The 20,536-nt window shown below is 46.1% G+C and overlaps 1 protein-coding gene across 3 annotated transcripts in view; it reads left to right on the forward strand.

The window, feature by feature from the left end:
- The window catches only part of Ago2 (argonaute RISC catalytic component 2), a 112,477-nt gene that overhangs the window by 53,998 nt on the left and 37,943 nt on the right, over nt 1-20,536 (forward strand). For all 3 annotated transcript variants that reach the window (XM_087187159.1, XM_087187164.1, XM_087187170.1), the window contains exons 3-4: nt 12,533-12,653; nt 18,723-18,904. In XM_087187159.1, coding sequence (XP_087043285.1) covers nt 12,533-12,653; nt 18,723-18,904 — 303 coding nt within the window. The remainder of the gene's footprint in view (nt 1-12,532; nt 12,654-18,722; nt 18,905-20,536) is intronic.

Consider the following 20,536-nt stretch of genomic DNA (forward strand, 5'->3'; position numbering starts at 1 on the left):
TAGTGACTCTTTGTCAGGCTGAGGGAGTTCTTGTCCTAGTTTGCTGACAGTCATCCTTAACAATAAGTTGAATTCCGTCAAATACTTTTTCTGGGGCTGGGGATTTAGCTCAGTGGTTTCGCTGCCTGCTGTGCAAGCGTGAGGACCCAAGTTCGATCCCCAGTACCAAGGGGGGGGGTGCTAAAAAAAACCACAACTTTTTCTGCATCTATTGAGATCATCACAATTTTCTCTCTTTTTCATGCTAATAAGTTGTATTGATTTTGGGGGGGTATTGATTCAACTGTGTTTCTGAAAGTGATAAGTTTATTATTTCTGTGTAGTGCTGCACTGAACTTGTTAATGTTTGTTGAGAGTTTCTGTGTCTGTGGGGACATTGGTCTGTCATTTTCTTGTCAAAAAAAATTTTTTTTTTGGTTCCGGGGATCAAGCTCGGGACCTTGTGCTTTTGACACAGGCGGCAGCGCCATTGAGCTAAATCCCCAGCCCCAATTTCTTGTCAAATTTTGATGTCATGGTTACATAGCATAATTGAGCAGGCTGTGAGGTATTCCTTTACATACATAAAAGTAAAGTGAAATGTCTTCCTTAAATGGTTTGTTTGTTTTGTTTTGATTTGTTTGAGATAGGGTCTTGCTGTGTAGTTCAAACTGGCCTTGAACTCACTGTGTATCCTGTTCTGACATTGAACTTGTGGTGATCCTCCTACCTCAGCCTCCTGAGTGCTGGGATTATAGGCATGGGCCACCATGCCGGCTTTCTTCCTTAAATATTTGAGTGAATTTGTCATTGAAGCTATTTGGTCTGAAGTTTTCTTTGTAGGACTTGTTTCGTACAGTTTAATTTCTTTATTAGATACCAGGCTATTCATCTTTTTCTATTTCATTCTGTGTCACTTTTGGTAGTTTGTATCTTTTAAAGATTCTGTCCATTTCATCTAAGTTGTTGAATGTATTGGCAAAAAGTTGTATGCTTTTAATTGTCTGTAGGACCTATAGTGAAGCCCCTGTTTCAATCTTGATATTTTAAATTTGTATTTTATCTTTTTGCCTTGATCAAGTTTGCTGAGAGGTTACAATTTATTCATCTTTTCCAGAACCAGCTTTTTACTTTGTTGATTTTTCTCTATTTTTTGTTTCATTTTGCTTTTTTTGAGACAGGGTCTTGCTATGCAGTTTACTGGCCTTGAGCTCAGTATGTAGCCCAGACTGGCCTCGTTGCATCCTGCTTCCTCAGCCTCCCAAGTGCTGGTTTGATAGGGATGTGCCACCATGCCCAACTTTTGTTTTGTTTTGTTTTTAATTCTTCTCTTGGTTGATATTGTTCCACTATTTTCTGCTCTAATCTTTATTTTTCTTCCTTCTACTCCCTTTAAGTTTGTATTATCAATTTTAAACCTACCTTCTTTTGTAACACATTTAAGGCAGTAAGTTTCCCTCTAAGCCTGGTCTCAGCTGTTAACCACAAATTTTGATATACTGAAGAATATTTTGACTTTCATTCATTTAAATATTTACTCGACTTCCTCATGCTTTATTTAACCTGTGGGTTTGTAGAAATGTGTTGTTCCATTTCTGACTGAAGATTTTTAAATCTGCAGGTTGTCATTGACATCTAATTTAATTCTTTGTGATCAAAGTTTATATTCTTAAGATTTCAGTCTTTTGTAACTTACTAGGACTGGAGTTGCAGCTCAGCATGTGATTTATCTTGATAAACATTGCACATGCAGAGATTGTCTGTTCCAGAGATGTTGAGCATCGAGGCCTATGACTATTAGGGCAGTTGATTGATATTAATCCAATTCTTTTTTTTCTGGTACCGGGGGTGTCGAACTCAGTACCTTGTGCTTTCGAGGCAGGTGGCGGAACCACTGAGCTAAATTCCTGGCCCAATCCCAATTCCTGATAGCTTTAAAATTTTTTGGTCCACATGATGGTGCACGCCTGTAATTGCAGCATTTGGGAGGCTGAGGCAGGAGGATCGCTGCAAGTTCGAGGCCAGCCTGGACTCCATAGTTCAAGGTCAGCCTGGACTACATTTGAGACTGCCTCAGAAAACCAAAATAGGGCCAGGAATGTAGCTCAGCGCTGCCGTGCCTGCCTGGTAAGCACAGGGTCCTGAGTTCAATCCCCAGATTGGGGGTAGGGGTACATGGGACGGGGACAGAGACGGGATGGGGACAAAAACCCCAAAATAAATAAAAATTAAATTAAAATTTTTTGTTGAAATATAATGTGGATTTGTTTATCTCTTTTTTGTTTGTTTTGTTTTGTTTTTTGAGACGGGTTCTCACTCTGTAGTTCAAGCTGGCTCTGAACTCACTGTGTAGCCTAGGCTGGCCTGGAACTTACAACAGCGATCCTCCTGCCTCAGCTTGCCAAATGCTGGAGTTACAATCATGACCACCACGCCTAGCTGTTTATCTTTTTTGAGTATCATCTGTTAATGGTTCATGCATTTTGCTTGTTTTTTATTTTTTTGGCCATGTACTTCTTTTGTTTTGTTTGTTTGTTTTGGTACTGGGGATTGAACTTGGGACCTTGCGCTTGCCAGGCAAGCAGCAGAACCACTGAGCTAAATCCCCAGCTATATACTTCTTTTTAAATTTTTTAAAAATGTTTATTTTTATTAGTACATGTTTATAGGACATAACAGTTACGATCCTTGTGCGGAGTTGTACAGGTATGCAACACATCTTAGTTCTTTTTGTGTACCCTTCTCTTCTCCCCTCCCTCATGCTTCATGTATTTTGAAGCTTTGTTAATAAGCATACACATCTATAATTGTTATATCTTAATGATAAATTGATCCATTTACTATTAGGAAATGTTCCTCCTTATATTTGATTTTTTTTTTTTTTTGAGACAAAGTCTTGCTATGTAGTTCAGGTTGGCCTTGAACTCACTATGTACCCCAAGCTGGCCTCAAACTCATAGCAATCCTCCTGTCTCAGCCTACTGAGTGCTGGGATCACAGGTGTGTGCCACCATGCCCAGCGATAATTCTTACTTAAAAGAGGTTTTATTTGATTATTAATGTAGCCTCTTGAACATTCTTATGCTCATTTCTTATATATCTTTTCCCATACTTACACGTTTTTTTTTTTTTTTTTTTTTGGTACCGGGGATTGAACTTGGGACCTTGTGCTTGGGAGGCAGGCAGCGGAACCACTGAGCTAAATCCCTGGCCCCCGTACTTACACTTTTAAATAACCTGCATGTATATATTTGTATTTCCAGTGTATCTTGTAAAGACATAGTATAATGAGGTCTTGCTTTATCCAATTCTTTTTTTCCTCCCCATTTCTGCTTTTTCAGTGGAGTGTTCTGTTCATGTAAATTTAATGTATGTAATTATCTGTGGTTTGATGTAAGTCTACCGTTTACCATTTTTAAATTTTTGTATCTCTTGGGAGGACAATGGGGATTGAACCCCATCTAAGTGTACTACGCAGGTCTTCTACCACTGAGCTACAACTCAGTTCCTCTGTACCTATTTTCATGTTTTTCTTTTGGGTTCATCTTTTTCTTTTTCATAACAAATTTATATTCCCACAGTTCAGGAGGCTGAAGTCCAAGATCAAGGTAACCCCCAGTTGGTTCTTAGGGAGACCTCTCTCCTTGGCCTCAGACCATTCCTCCATCTTGAGTCCTCATGTGGCCCTTTGTGGACCGCATCCCTGGCATCTGGCACATGGTTTTTAGTATTGTATTTCCTCTGCTGACTTTTAACTTTTCTCTCTTCTTGCTTTTTAAAATAACTCTTTAGATGTCAGTTTTTTAAAAAAACTTTTCACAGTCTACTTGGCTTTAATGTTATAAAATGTAAGGATAAAGTGAAAGCAGAATTCTATTCCCCCTGTCCTCCTTACATTCATTATGTATTTTACTTGTACATATTTTTTTTTGTTGTTTTGTTTTTGGTACCAGGGATTAAACTTGGGACCTTGCGCTTGGGAGGCAGGTAGTAGAACTACTGAGCTAAATCCACGGCCCAGTTGTACATATGTTATATACCCCACAGTACAGTGCTGATACTGGTTTTTGTTTGTTTGTTGAAACACAGTTTCACTATGTAGCTCAGGTTGGTTTTGAACTCACTATGTATTCCAGACTGGCCTCAAACTTGTGGCAATCCACCTGCCTCAGCCCTCTGAGTGCTGGGATTACAGGTGTACACCACCGTGCCCAGCAATGCTGTTATTGTTAAACAATTAAGAAAAGAAAATCCTTATATTTACCTGCATATTAGCCATATCAAATGGTCTTCATTTCTTCCTGTTGGCCAGTTTATTCACCTGGAACCATTTCCCTACAGCTTGGAGAGGCCTTTCTTGTATAAATCTGACAGTGATCAGTTCTGCCATGATTTTTTCCTTTTTCTTTTTTTTTTGGTACCAGGGATCGAACTTGCCATGATTTTTTTTGTTTGTTTTTTGTTTTTTGGGGGTGTTTTTTGGCACCGGGGATCGAACTTGGGACCTTGTGCTTGTAAAGCATGTGGCGGAACCACTGAGCTAAATCCTGGGCCCCTCCCATGAGTTCAAATGTGTTTATTTCATCCTCATTTTTAAAAGCTCTTTTATAATTGATATAGGGGTTTTATTTCCCTTGTGGTGTTGGGCCAGGATCTTGTGCATGCTAGGCAAGTGCAGTACCACTAAGCTACATTACTAGCTCGAGATATAAAATTCTAATGGACACCTTTTCTTCCCAGCACCTTATTAATGTCATTATATTCTATTTTAAGGGGTTGGTGGTGCTGGGGATCATACTCCAAGCCTTGCACATGCTAGACAAGTGCTCTTACCTGCAAACTACAGTCCTAGCCCTCATTGCATTCTTTTAACTGCCATGGTTTCTTTTTCTTCTTTTTTTTTTTTTTTTTGCTTAAATTCTTTTATTGGTACATTTTAGGTATACAATACATTTACATTTATCTTTGGGTGCTTGTACCTGTACATGATGTATCTTGGTTCTTATTTTTTCCCCATTCCCTGTGCGCCCTTCCCTATTTACACAGACTTCGTTTCCATTTTTTTTCTTTTCTCATAATTTTTCCATTCCATTCTTTCCTTTCTCCATCTCCTCCCACCACCCCTACCCCTTTGGACCTTTTCCTGTTTCAAAGTATCAATTATTAGTTATTAATCCTTTTAGTCCTTATTTATACTCTCAGTTTCTCACACTAGAGAAACTATTCGGTATTTACACATGTAACTGCCATGGTTTCTGATGAAATGTCAGTCAGAATTCTTCCAGTTGGGCTGGGGATTTAGCTCAGTGGTTTCTCGTCTTGCTGTACAAGCGCAAGGACCTGAGTTCGATCCCCGGTACCTCCCCCCCAAAAAATTCTTCCAATAGTTTTCCTGTATTAATTTGTGGGGGTTTTGTTTTTGGTGGTACTAGGTAGGGGTTGAACCCAGAGCCATTGCTTTGAACTGCATCCCCAGCCCTTTTTATCTTTTATTTTTAGACAGAGTCTCACTGAATTGCTCTTGAATCTGTAGTCCTTCTGCTTCAGTCTCCCAGCCCACTAGGATTACTGGTAGGCAACACCATGCCCATCTTTCCTCCTAATTTTTTTTGTTTTTTTTAAATTTTGCTTTGGGACGGGAGGTATAGCCCAGTGGTGCAGTGCCTGCCCAGCAAGCATGAGGCCCTGGATTTGCTTTCTGGTACCAAAAGAGAAAAAGGGGGATAAAAAATAAAAATTTCGCTTTCCTGCTATTTGTGATATCCCCAAGTGTAGTTTTTCTTCTTGGAATTTTTATGTCTTGCATTTATTTGTTATTGTTGTTGTTGATGAAATATTTCTTCAGATTTTTTTTCTTTTTCCCCTGCCCCATTTTTTCATTTGTGGAATTGCCAGTACATACATGTTAGACCATTTGACATTGACTTCAAGTCAGTGAGGCTACGATTTTAAAAACAAAATCCTCTCCCTTTTTTCAGTTGGGATAATTTTGGTGCTTTGTCTTCAAGATCACTTTGGCCTCCTTCTGTAGTACTCATTCTGCTCTTGAACCATGCAATTTGTCATTTAGATAATATATTTCTGAGTTCTAGATTTTTTTTTTTTTTTGAGGCAGGGTCTCGCTTTATAGTTCAGGCTGGCCCTGAACTCACTATGTAGCCCAGACTGGGCTTGAACTCGTGGCAATCCTCCTGCCTCAGCCTCCCAAGTGCTGGAATTACAGGTATGCACCACCGTGCCTGGCTTAGATTTTGTATTAGGTTCTTTCTCATAGTGTGCATTCTGATGATATTCCCCATTCATTTACTGATTATTGTTTTCTTGGTGACCTTGAATGTATTTATATCAATAGCATATTTATTGTAGTAGCCCGTGTTTGCTGAGTACAGTTTGTGGGTCCCTTGTGTTGATCGATTTTACCTCAGATTACCTGTCAACATTTTCTGGCTTACTTGCACACATGCACTGAACATCGTTACATGCTAAATGTTACATACAGTATGTTGAGGAAGGCTGTTTGTTGTCTCTTCTGCAGCTCTGGATTCTGGTTCCTCTACTTGCTGGACAGACTGCAGCGCTCCAGGGCCAGGATCCAGGGTGATGCAGGGCTTAACTCATGTGGTCCACTTCCCTCCTTAAGCACTATCCTAGGCTGCCTGTTTTGAATGTCAAACACAACTGTCTCTTATTTTCTCTTCTTTTATAGATGTTTAGGATAGGAGGGTTGAGTTCAAAACCAGTTGCCACGTGGACCACAGAAGTCTCTGTTGCAGAGTGACTGCCCAGTGTGCCTTGTTATCTTATAGATGAGATACTCTTGACTGCAATACATTTTTCCTTATCCCAACCTATGTAATAGGGGAAAAAAGTCTGAGGCCTCAGTTCCTTTACCTGTAAAACTAAACAGATAGATTCAAAGTGTCTGGAGCACATTTGAGGGATGTGTGAGGTGCTTTAAGTTTGTGCTCCCCTTGAAAAGTGGGTCTGTGAGCAGACATGGTGGGCGGAGTTGTGACAGTCTCTTCACCGAGGGTCTTTTGCGGTCTCCCATTCGGCTGCAGGTTTGTGACTCCCCATACCTGGGCTTGTTGGTTTGTTGTTCAGTTTCCTTGGGTGGAAATCTGTATGACTTGTGGCTTCAGATGTGCTTTTTAAACTGGCATGAAGGCAGGAAAAAGCCTGCACTGTTTGGAGGCTTTGGCTGGATCCTGTGGCACCTTCTTCTCTACAGATGGATGAGGCTGAGGCTGTGTCTGGCACCATTGGAAGGAAGACTGACAATGGTTAGCAGAGACCTTTACAGCTGTCACCACCTCTGTTGTCATTAGATCTGTAAGGTTTTGAAGTCACCACCTAGAAACTGACTGCCTCAGCTCTTGAGGCAGTCAACTGTCTTGGCGATGGCCAGAGACCACCTGGAGTTGCTGCCACATTAGATGTGTGGACCTTTTGGGTTCTTCTTCACTTGATTGTTCAGGTCCACTCTCAAAATTGTTATTGGTTAAAGCAGTATAGAAAGTGCTCCAAGTAGTGGTTTTTTGGTTTTGTTTTATTTGTTTGTTTTTTGGTACTGGGGATCAAACTCGGGACCTTGTGCTTGCGAGGCAGGTGGTGGAATCCAAGTAGTGTTTTTGTGTAGCAAAACCCATGTGCTCGGCCCCTTCCCTTCCTCCCTCCTGCAGCTGACAGGCATCCCCTGGATGCAGCTGCTGCCCCTCATGAGGAGGAGTCTGTCCAGACCCACAGCACCCCCAGCCAGCCTTGCAGAGGTGGGCTGTGTGGGAAGGGAAGGTAGCAAAGTGCTGAATTTATGCTGTGCCCTGAACCTAGGCATAAATCTGTCTGGTGTCCACACTCCATCTCAGTGATAGCGGCCCTGAAACTGTAAGCCATGTGCTGACAGACACTGAGGCTTTGTGCAGGGCCACAGGAGACTGCCACTACCTGTTTCTTCCTGTCACTGTGGTAATGTGTCTGCAGCCTCCCACTTCAGCTCCGTGACTGCTCACCAGCCACTTGAGGGTAGAGTGTAGATTGGTCTGGGCCAGTGATAGCAAATCTGTGGCATGTGTGCCACATCGGGGACGCGGAGCCCTCTTTGTTGGCATGCAAGCCAAGTTGCCCCAGCAGCTGAACATCACATTAACAGTTGTTTTTTCTAGACTAAAACCTCAGTATTCAGATTTAACTGCAATGTTGGCACTTTGCGATAAGTAAAAGGGTATTTGGTTGCTATTTGGTCACTCCGTCTCTGAAACATTCGCTGTCACTGGTCTGGGTTATTAAGAAAGCAGTGGGTGTGTTGTCCATTAAAATAAAAACATTAGGAGCTGGATGTGGTGGCACAGAGCTGAAATCCCAGCTACTTGAGGGCTGAGGCAGGAGGATCGAAAGTCTGAGGACAGCTCGGGCAACTTAGTGAAACCTTGTCTCAAAATAAAATATGGGGCTGGGGATTTAGCTCAGTGGTTCCGGTGCCTCCCTCACAAGCGCAAGGTCCCGAGTTTGATCCCCGGTACCAAAAATAAATAAATAATAAAAAATAAAATAAAATAAAAAAATGAAACGGGCTGGAGATGTATCTCAGTACCCATGGGTTTAATACTTAGTACTGCCCCCCCCCAAGTACCTTTTGATCTGCTAATTCTACCTGTAAGTATTTATCTCTGATATGTACAGGATATTGATTCTAATATTGTAATGGTCAAAGGGGGAAAAAGCCACCTAAATGACAGTGGGGAATGATTAAATAATAGGGTACTATAGAATTCTGTACAACTAGCGACACTAGTGATAGAAGAGTATAACTACCAGAGTATAACCACCAAGCCAGAAATGAAACTGTAGCAGATGGTTACTGATATTATATAATGGCACATGGTAAAATAATATCTATATTTCTAGACTGCATGGCCCCATTGTGTGTAGTGACCGGAAAAGACCTAAGAAACATAGTAAAAAAATGGCAAGCTCGGGAACCATGTGGTTGATTCCATTATGTATAAAAAAATAACAAGTGGCTTATTTTTATGTGCCTGTGTATTTGTGTAAAAGTGTGGGTTGAACACAGTCAGTGGACACTGGATTTGGGACAAGGATTTGTGATGAAGTAGTCTAAGTAGGCTCTTAGCTATTTTGTACAGTGAGAATGCAGAACACAAAATCTGCACAATTAGAAATTAACGAAAAGGATACTTCTAGAACAATGGCAAAAAAATGATGAATCAGCTAATAGGGAGCTGTTGGCTTCTCTGGATCAGCAAGCGTCAGCTGGTGCACAGCCATGTCTTGTGGGGATCAGGATGCGCCTGGGCGTGAGTGCACCTCAGCTTTATGCTTGTGCTGCCCCTCTGCCCAGCCGCTCTGTGCTTCAGGTGTAAAGTGGAGAGGAGTACCTACCTCCTGGGTTACTTTGAGGACAGAGTGAGTTGTTCCACATCAAGTACTTGGCAGACAGGAAGTGCTAATGGGTTTGCTGATGTCACCCACCCCCCCAGATTTAGTGAAGGGAGCACCCTGTTAGAAGCTGGGTGCCAAATGACCCGTGGCAGGTGTGGTGTTGACCAGGTGTCTCTGAGGGAGGTTGGGGCAGAGACTGCAACCTGGGCTTAGTAGGAGTTCTCTAGGTAGCCATACTGGGGTCACACTAGTTATCAAGGAAGGCCCAAACCCAGGAACCCTGGGAATCCCTGTGTCTCACCCCTCCCCTTGTCCTTTCCTTTCCCTTTTCCCTTTTCCATACTGGAGACTGACCCCAGGACCTGTGCACTGAGCTATATCACCATCACGCACACACCCTTTTTCTTTCCATTTTGAGACAGGATCTCACTAAGTTACCCAGGCTAGGATTGAATTTGCCTCAGCTTCCCATAGTGCTGGGATTACAGGGATGCACCACCGTGTGCAGCTCCTGATCACAATTACAAAGAGAAAGAATGAATTCTCTGGCAAGTGTGTGGGAATTGGCCAGGCTTATGAAGGGTGGGACCCTCATTGAAGAACTGGGCAGTTGAGTCACCATTTTAACATAAGCATCCTGTTTCTGTTACATCTTCCACAACATAGTAGCACCTTCTCTCCCATGGAAATGGACCACTAAGGCATGAGGGCAGTGTGTGGATCTCAGAGTGCCCTCTCGGCAGCATGTGTCCAGCTGGTGGGCAGGGCTATCTGCTTGCCCCCTGGCAAGGATACCTGGCAGTCAAAACTGAGAGGTCCCGGGCCAGGGATTTAGCTCAGTGGTTCCGCTGCCTGCCTCGTAAGCGGAAGGACCTGAGTTTGATCCCCGGTACCAAAAAAATACTGAGAGGTCCCTTCACTTATATGGTACATGCCTACTTTGCTCTGTGCTCAGCACCATGGCAAATGCTGGGTGCTCAGGATGAGTCGCTCAGACTCCTGCCTCAGACCACAGAATGGTGCCGAGTCGGGTCATGCCCAGAGCTGAATCACCATGGAGAGATGCTCCACATGGCATGGGGTCATGTGCTTTCTTTGAACACTGGGTACCCGAATACCCCACATAGGTTGTTGAAAAGTGTGCCCTGCTCTCTGTTTTGCTGGATAAATGAACTGTCCCTCTGTTTATTGGCATGTGTCTGGCACTCTGTTCTGTCTTGAGCCTCTTCCTCTGTGTGCTCCATACCTCCCACCTCCATCACCACAGCTTTTGTATGTCTTGTATCTTAGTTACTTTTCTCATTACTGAGACAAAATACCTGACGTCCAAAGTTAAGGGAGGAAAGGTTTATTTCGGCTTACAGTTTGTAGAGATTTCAGTCCACAGTTGGCTCCATCCAAGGCAGAGTGGCATGGCAGAGGGGCACCGCAGAGGAGAAACAGTTCATGGCAAAGCAGAGCAGACAGATGACAGCCAGCAGCAAGTAACAACAGCAGTAGCAGCCTGCCTCCCTCTTTATCTCTTCCAAGCTGCCAGTCTCCTGGGTGGTGCTATCCACACCCAGGGTGGGCCTTCCTATCATCCATACCCAGAACTATGCTAAATCAGTGGACTAATTTAGTAATCTCACACCCTTAATCCCAGCGTCACACATCCTATATTCAGCCACCTCTGAAAAGCCCTACCTATGACCACAGGAGGCTTTGTGGGGGACATCTAGATACAAGCCATAACATCTTGGCATCTGCTAGGCGTATCCCCTGGCTTGCTTCTCTCAGAGCTCACTAGCTGGCCTCTGTTCTTTAAGTTCCGTCAAATACATGGACCCTCAAGGAAGAGCGTGCTCATGGCATCAGGAGTGTGTCATCCACGTGGCATGTCTGGCCGAGTCCTCAAAGATGGCCTCCAGGAGACTCTGTCTGCTGAGGGTGTTCCCTAGATCACTGGTGCTGGGGGGAACAGTAGCTGGACCTAGACACTTACCTGTGGCTAGTTGAAGGCCAGCTGGGCTAGGCCAGTTTGAATAAGGACAGCCTTCCCAGCCGGCATGCCACCTGCTCTGGGGAGATGGAAAATGTGAGATTCTTGTATCCTGAGAGATATCTGAGGTCCTGTTCCCCAGAAGCACTGTTCTAGCAGAGCTAAGCACAGGTCACCTCTCCACAAAAGTCTACTAGGTGTCCTCTGCCCTGGCTGAATCTGTCTCCTCTTTACTACTCCCCCAGAGTGCCAGTTCCCTAAGAAAGGTGGGGCTCTGAGGATCCCACTGTCATTTGCCTCATTCTCTTAGGGGGAAAGGGGCAGACAGGGGTCAAGGCCCTTATATCTGTACTTCATCACACATTGTGTGTGAGAGGTAGGAGTGTAGAACTGAAATAACCGCAGACCACCTTAAGGGGTGGGGCAGATGTGCCAAGCAAAGACCTGGAGGTACAGAGGTGTGGAACGAGCCACTAATGGTTCATCACATTGGGGTAGAGTGGGAGGAGAGCCCTCAGTTCCACTACAAATGAGTGTTCAGCAGGATTCCCTTTTGGTAGTGCTGAGGGACCTATGGTACCCAAAACTCAGTTGCTTACAGCAACAGAGCCTGTGGCTCCACAGGTCAGCTTGGTATAGCTGGGCCGGTTGGGCAGGCTGGATTGGAGTAGGAGTCAAGTTCAAGGTCTTCATTCTGGAGCTACAGCAGAAGGGGTAGTGACACCCAAGGCATGTTGTAGCGATCCCAGGAGCACCAAAGACCAAGCCAGTCATAGGAGGTCCCAGCTGAGCTTAGCCCCTGTGTCAGTGGGGCAAGGAACGTGATGACTACGTGTGGGAGGCCCTGCAGAATCCTGGCAGGAAAGCATGGGTATCTGATTTGACCTTTGGAATGAGACTCCCATCAGTGCCATACTTCAGTGCCTCCTGGAGCCTGGAAGTTCCCGCAGTACCTGTTGTCTGGTGTGTGAAGCATATTAGGAAGTTTTCCAGTGTGAACAAGTAGAAACACACTATGGTTCTCGGCCCATTTGTTACAGAAGAGTCAAAAGTTGCCTTACTAAAAGGAAAATCAAGTCTTTAATGTTGCTTAAAACTAGTGTCAGAAAAATGCCATCCTAGTCTTCTGTGTACCTAGTTTTATTGACATTTTTCCTGAATTCTGTCTTTCAGGGAAATAGTGGAACATATGGTCCAGCACTTTAAAACACAGATCTTTGGGGATCGGAAACCAGTGTTTGATGGAAGAAAGAATCTTTACACAGCTATGCCCCTTCCAATCGGGAGGGATAAGGTAAGGCCACAGGTCAGGTCATGCTGAGTAGAGTAACATGAGACTTGGGTTATAAAGTTAATTATTCCTCTTATCACATCCTGAGTCATTTCACCTAGGAGAAAGGGGCAGCTGATTGGCTATGTGCTTTATCCCGAGATCCATAAAAACTGCCTTAATGTGGTGGCGTTTGCAGTGATAGCCGGCTCAGTACACAGTGCACACACACGTCACATGTGCACACACACCTCCAGAGTGCATGCCACAGACCCCACCTCATGAGGCCTTTAGGAAAATGTGTTTGTGTGTGTGTGTCTTGCTGGCAGTAAAACAAAGTGAATATTCTGCTCCATCCAGTGACTCATCTCAAACCAGAATGAGGAGAATTTAAAAGTAATAAAATTTCTACTTAGAAGTTATCACTCTTTGGCACCGTGTTTCAACAATTGTGCTTCTCTAGGGTGATGGTGGGTGTTTGTAAGTGGACCAGTTCAGAAATAATCCTACATATACATTATGAAAGGAAAATGTGAATGGGCCGGGACTGTAGCCCAGAGGCACAGCGCCTCCCTGGCAAGTGTGAGTCCCTGAGTTTGGTTCCCGGTACCAGAAAAAGAGAAAGAAAAATATGGTGAATGTTTAAATTTTAAGGAATGATTATAGTAAAAGACACATTGCTATTAATCCCCCTCATAATACGCCCCTCCACTTGGAACACACTTATCCCAAGTTCTGGAACTCCTCTTTTGTATCTTTAGTTGCACTGTCATTGCTTCCTGAATGTCCTGAATTGATTCAAAAGGTTTACCTTTCCTGATCATTTTGACTTTGGGGAGGAGCCAGAAGTCACACAGTGCCAGATATGGTGAATAAGGTGGACGAGGACACACTGTAATGTTTCTATAAGCCTACCTTTCTGTTGGATGGCACTTGGCAGCAGCATCACCTTTTTTTAATCACACGTCATAAAGATACTCATAAAAGAGGACTTCCAGAACTGCTTCAGAAAGTGGCAAGAATAATGGGAAGTGTGTTCAAAGCAAGGGGGAGCATTTTGATGGTAGTTAATGTCAATGTGTCTCTCTATGTTTTTACTTAAACATTCACCATCTATTTTGATCACCCCTTGTACTTTAACGAACGCAAGAAAACCCAGTAATTTAACAACTGTGACAAGGTATGACTCCCACTGGGAACAGTCTACTCTAATAGTCCCTTAAGCTTGGGACCCCTGAAAATGAGGGGAGTGCAGGGGTCTCAAGTTGTCGTTAGGCATGTATTTTTAGGAACAATAAGGAACCTGCGTGTTCTCTGCAGATATGAAAAACATCTTTTCACTTTAGTGATAATCTTAAAGTGAGTACCCTCTAGCTCCTTGTGGCCCATCTGCCTCCTGCAGGGCCTGGCAGTCTCAGCACTCAGTAGTTCTCTCTGACAGGAAGGAATATGTATGACAGGGTGAAGGCCAGGTTACCTAATATGGCTCTGTGCAGTGGGGCCTAGTCTCCTAGTGATTACTAGAGTCACCCATGAGATGTGGATTGTCATTGCCAGTGCTGGGGGATGGACAGCACATTCTGTGTTGGAGGGAACCCCAGGACTGAAGCACATTGGCTAAGGAGGCTTTCCCCTTCCAAGTTAACCTGCTGTGAATTTGAGATTTATTGATCTTGATGTTTTGTGATTAATTTGAACAGTTGCTTTTGTTCAAAGTGATAGGAAAGTATAAGGAGTGTATTCACATTTTTGTTTGTGCATATTTATAGACAGACACTAGGAGAGCCATGAGAGTTTCCTTGAGAAACTGTGAGGGTCTTTAGGAGCTCAAATTCAAGATTTGTGGTTGTAGAAACAGAACTGGGATCACAATCCCTAGTGATGGGACCTGGTGCCAGTCACCCAGCCTTACTGAGCCCGCAGAGTGGAGGAGCAGCAGTAATAGAAGATACACCCGAAAAGAGCAGCCCCATCTTTCCATGTGTTGCATGGCCCTGGGGACTCTAAGGTTCCAGCCACCTCCAGGTGCTGCCCGTCAGGTCCCATGTCACACCTGGAGGGGCGAGGGTTTGAAGCCCTTCATCCCACTGCTCAGGACATGGTTTACACTTGGCATACACAGTGGTTTCTGTCACTGCTCTGCCATCCTAGCCTGTGTCCAGAGCATGTTTGGGTCACCTGGTGCCTGCAGTAGCCCTTCATGAACTCTGGTTCACCACTCAGTCTGGTGAATACTCAGTGTGTCCTGAGTTGGATTCCACCCACCCTTGTCCTTGCATCAGGTAACAGACTAAGTCCCAGAGGGCTTACAGACCCTGTGCACAGCTCTGTGGGGTCTCCTGATTCCAGGCACACTCCTCCCACATTCATGGACCACAGAACAAACCCTGCGGTCTAAAAGTTAACAAAGATCTGCCCCTCTTTCCATGCCCAGGCTGCTGCATGGCAGACCAAAGTGCCATCTTTTGGGGCCTTCTCTTTTATATTTGTTCTTTTCTCTTTGCATCTTCTGTAGTAACAGAGGAATCTCGAGGTGTCTGTTAGCCTAGGTGGCTTGGTGTCTGCCCAGGGGCTTGCTGGAGACTGTGGTGGCTCTTGCCTGGTCTCTGAACAGAGTGTCCTGGTCACATTGCCTACTTGACAAGGTCTTCTTGCCAGACCTCTCCATAATCTATGCTACTCACATGTTTTCCTCCCCTGCTTTACTTCTAGCCTTGGTGTGGAGAGAGGCCAGGTCTGTATGGGCTGAGATACCTGAGGCTGCCTGGCCACACCCTCATTTTCAGAGTTGTAGACATACGCAGAATTTGTACAAGTTGCTCAAAACTTGGGGCTTAATTCTCAGGCCACTTTTGTAGTGAAGTGACATGATGTGTGACATGAGCTGTAGCCTCCTGGTCAGGGAGATGTGTGTGTTCCCCTTTTGTGTAGGAGTTAGAGCTCAGAAGTCCATAAACCTTGTCCGGAAGCAGTCTGCAGTGGGGCAGGACTCACTGCCATTGAGATGGTCATGTGGCATTCCTCTCTGTCTACCTCTGTACCTGGCCATGTGGGGACCACAGGAGCACCCGCAGGTGCCTGCTGACCTGGCGTGAAGGGATCAAGTGGTCAGGGAGGTTGAGAGCTGGCCTGGCAGGGAGGCTTCTGCACCTGGATCCACAGGGAGCAGAACACGGCAACACACAATAGGGGCCTGTTTGCCCTCATCTGCTCTTCAGGCCTGACCAGGTGCCTCACCTCGACCCTCGCCTGTCAGCATGCTCAGGAGATGCTGCTTTGCCCTGGGTGAGCATCCGTCCCCAAACCAGCCAGGGTGCCTGTGGGTTTGCAGTATACCTCAAAGGTGCTCTGGCCAAGCCTGGTCTTGATACCAGGTATTTGAATGGGCAGTGATCTTTTTCAGGAAGATTGGTTGCTGTGCGGAATCACAGAAGACCTTTAGACAGCATCTCCTTGGGCACATTTAAACAGGGTGTGACCTGCCCATCTCCCTCTGGACAGGAACTATGGCCCAGGGCCTGGCAGGTGTTGCTCTGGCCTGGGCTGGCAGGCACGGTGAGTGTGCCGCCTCCCTTGGGCTCAGAGAGTGCTGCCCAAGCCAGACTGCCTGCTGGTGCTGTGGCTCCTTCCATAATGATTGGGACTGGACATCTTCAGGGCCTTGGTGGCCCGACAGCGGAGTTCTGGGTGAGGAAGTCTCTGGGAAAGCAACTGCCTCTCTGCATTTGCGCTCTCTTGGCAGGTTTCTCTTGGCACAATTGCTTTGTGCTCTTCAAAGTTCTATTTTCCCTTCCTTTGTTTCTTTAGTTTTGTGGCTGGCCAAAAGCAGGCATCTCCCCATTACTTCCGATTTCCTCACCTGGATGATTTCCAAACAGAGGGGCTCAGGGTTTGGCTCTGATCTGCTCAGAGAGGTTCACTTCACAGCTGTCTCACCATGTCCAGGTCCTGGGTTGATGGTGTTTGCTGGTGTTTTCAACTGACCATTTCAGAAAGTGGCAGTTGTGGCATTCCCGTGGCACACCAGCCCCACAGCTGGCACAGATGCTCTGTGAGTGGAAAGAAGCCCCCTTCCCAAGGTGAGCCCATAGGAGCCACAGAGTTACACTGCAGTCGGAGCCCTTGCGATGCTGCGTTACTGTTAGGACCCAGATAAAGTATCATGGGACAGGGCCAGCAGTCCAGACATGAACAAGATCTGCTCTTCAGAGAGCCTGGGGCCACCCTGCCCAAGCGGGTGATGTTTCTGGTGAGCTCACCACCCTGAGTTGAAGTGGAGAGGCTGGGGTATAGCCTTTATGGGGCCAAGAAGAGATTGGACTAGAGCAGAATTTAACAACTGAAGCATGTGTTTGTATGCCCCTGAGGGTCTCTCCTCTGATGACAGGGGCATTTTCAAGGGTGACATTAACAAGTATCTGATCAGCACCACCTCATAAAGTGTTGTTCAGACATGCTCTGTGTATCTGGAGAGATGTGTAGGCACAAGTCCCCACTGGTGAGTTGGGTGTGTGATTGAGAGACCAACGTGATGGCCTCCATTTGTTTGCTTGCTCCCACCTGTCCCATTTATCTAATAGAAGGTACCCTCTCCTCTGCTCCATGTTACTTCTGTCATGGAGGTCAGGTCTACCAGTCTGTACTGGGACACACACACACACACACACAAACACACACACACACCCAGCAGGCACAGCTCTTCTGCTGGCTGCTTCTCTGATCTCAGGGCCTTGACTGAAAGTGAAGGTGGACACCAGGGCAAGGAGAATAATAGGTTGTTAGGTGAATTAATAATGCCTGTCATGTTATTAGTGCTGTGTCAAATGCTTGCTTTTAGTTGCTACTTTCATATGACCAATGTAAAATTTTATCAAGAGTAGTTATAAAACAAATCCCATGTATCTAGGCCTAGCATTTCCCTCCGCCCAGCCCCTGTGCCCCCTTTACGCCCAGGAGCATCTTCCCTCTCCTGATGACTTGATCCTTTATTCCTAGGGGCTTTTCCACAGTGTGCATCCCCTAATGTAAGTTACCTAGCTTGATCCAGTTTTGAAGTCTAGAAGGAATCATTGTGCAGCTTTCTTTTTCAGTGTTAGGTGTTTGATATCTGTCTACCTTGAAGCACTTTGCTTTTCACTTGCAGATGGGCTGCAGGTACTTTCCAGTTTGTGCCAGGTGTGGTGATACTCTGAGTTCTGCTGCCCGGGTGGGTGTTGCTGGCACAGGCCAAGGCCAGGATAGAAAGGACTCGCCCTCCTGGGACTTGGGTGTGTAGGCTATGTCAGTGGGGGCCTGGATGTTGTTCTTGTGAGGTTCAAGCGAGGTGTGGCAGGTGGGTCTGTGTGGAGGCCTTGACGATGAGGTTAAGCAGATGAGAACTGGCATACTTGGGCATTCCTGTAGCTCTTGACCTGGCCTGAGAAGAATGGGGCTGTTCTGGGTGCTCACCTCAGGGAGGTGTTCCAGATGCAAACTCCAGAAGTGTGGTGTGAGGCTGAGCCCCAGGGTGTGGCCATGGTCTGGGTTATGTTGCCAGGAGGGTGACTGCCCAGCGCTGCCTAGAGGTCCTTCCATCCCCCAGCATTGCGGGTCAGTGGAAAAACCTTTGGTGGTAGACCAGCCTGGGTCCCAGTCCTGTCTCTGCCCTTTCATAGCACTGTGTCCCAGGGCTGCTTCTTAAATCTGAGCATTTATGTGTCTGTATAAAATGTGAGCATGTGTGCCTCACTGGCATTCTGTGCATTGGAGCATACAGTATGTAGTTGTCCCAGAAATATCCAGAGGTGTCATCAGTAGATTACAAAATTGCTTCTGTTACTGCCGAAGGGTTTGTGCATGCCACAGTCAAGATGCATCTGTGGTCCAGCCTGACAGTGCTCCAAGTGCAGGACATAAGTTGAAGTGTGGAGTACGCAGGTGAAGACATCGCCTAGAGTGAAGTGGACCTCAGGAGCCACAAGTGGTCAGCGGATGGATAATGAACTACAGGGAACTTTCCAGCCCAGCAGTGTTTGGAAATCAACTGCCACCATCCTCTGTCTTCAGTGGTTTCTTAGGAGGGAATGACTGTGTGTGTTCTTTGGGCCTCCTCAGGTGGAGCTGGAGGTCACGCTGCCAGGAGAAGGCAAAGACCGCATCTTCAAAGTATCCATCAAGTGGGTGTCCTGCGTGAGCTTACAGGCGTTACACGATGCACTTTCGGGGCGGCTGCCCAGTGTCCCTTTCGAGACGATCCAGGCCCTGGATGTGGTCATGAGGCATTTGCCGTCCATGAGGTGAGGGCTCCACATGGGACCAAAGGGCTGGGTGTGACTGGAAACCATGTGATCTGTATCCCAGGACAAGCAGTCAGGTGGTGACAGCCATGTGGGTGTTTTGTGGTGAAGATAGTAAACAGGGCTAAGATGGAAAAAACTTAACATAAAAATTGACCACCAGCATTTTCAGCCAAGCCCAAAAAGGATTACCTCCTGATCTTGTGCCCTGGGTGCCTTCATAGCCATATGCCCTGTGTGGGCAGCACTTTGTGTGCCTTTTCCTGATGTACAGGATTCGTAGTGATAATGCCCCTGTGTCGTGCTTGGCTGCACGTTCACCCTGGAGGACCTTCTCCATGCCTGTTCTCGACTGTGGGCAGCACCCTCGATACCTTGGACTTCTTGTTTCATTCTAAGCAATCATCTTGTAATCAGAGATCGCCATGCTTAGCACTGCTAGGAGAAAGGGTGGGTGAATGTTCCAGTGGCACATCAGTCTCCATCTGCTGGGCAAGGGTTGTGCCGGCTTCCTATGAGAACAGCAGTATGGAGGAGCAAGGCCAGCCCACCACTTCCACAGTGGGGTCCTTGCAACAGTACCCCCTTAGATGTGGTACCTAGTAGGATCTGTGGACAGTGGGAAGGGACCAGAGAAGATCAGGGAGCCAAACCAGGAGCACAGCTCCGTGCTGACTCTCCAGAACCCACACTGATCTGCAGAGGGAAGGAGGGCTGTGTGAGAAGGCACTCTGATTTAGAGGGGACAGTGGAGTCCACAGCTTCAGGCTTGGGTGGAGGTAACACATCCAGGCCCAGTTGTCACTCCTGGCAGGGCCTGGCATATAATCTGTCACTGCTTGGAACTGTTGATGGATGGAGGGCATGCAGGAGCAGAAACAATCTAGAGGGATGGTTGCCAGGTGCCTGTATTTTTAATTGAGTGGTAGGAATGACTGCAGTTTCTCTTTTCTGAATTCCTTTGGATTATTTACGTTAGTTTTACAATCAGGGAAGAAACTGCTGTTTTCATTTTGGAACACCAATGGAAATAGAGGCACCATTAGCACATCTCAGTTAGAAAATGAAGAGGGCCATCTCCATGATTTTATTAACAGTGCAGCCCCCATAGAATAACATCACCACTAAACGGTGTGCCAACCCCATGGAGTTGTGACCTGTGGCACATCCCCAGTGGTTGGCTGCCAGGTGCCTGTGTAGCCATAGGTGAGGTGCACTGTGGTCAGAAAGGCTATGGCTTGGATCCACATTCATGCCTGACTGTCTCCACAGAAGGGTGTGAACCATGCTGACTTATGTTCCCTGCACACCAGCTCAGGCTCCCAGTGCAGTGAGCTCATTGCACCTGCTGGTCCTCAGTGTCTGGATGAAAGGAGCTGAGTGAAACAGGGAATGAATGCCAGGCCACATGGTCCTTAGCAGCCACTGGACTGGTCCAGCTGCCTGAACCCGATAGTAATTGGCACTTGGCAAACGCTCATACTCATCTGCCTCTACATAACTGGGATGGCCCTGTTCTGGAGAGACTGGAAGGGGTGTACAAACGCGCAGTCCATGACATGGAAAGTAAGCTTACAGGCTAATGGGAAGGCACAAGAGTATTGGAGACACCAAAGCGAGCTGGGGCCTCCA

Source organism: Heterocephalus glaber, unplaced genomic scaffold (assembly GCF_053883595.1).
Source record: "Heterocephalus glaber isolate CG9 unplaced genomic scaffold, H.glaber_assembly_v1.0 deba00000281, whole genome shotgun sequence".
NCBI lineage: Eukaryota > Metazoa > Chordata > Mammalia > Rodentia > Bathyergidae > Heterocephalus > Heterocephalus glaber.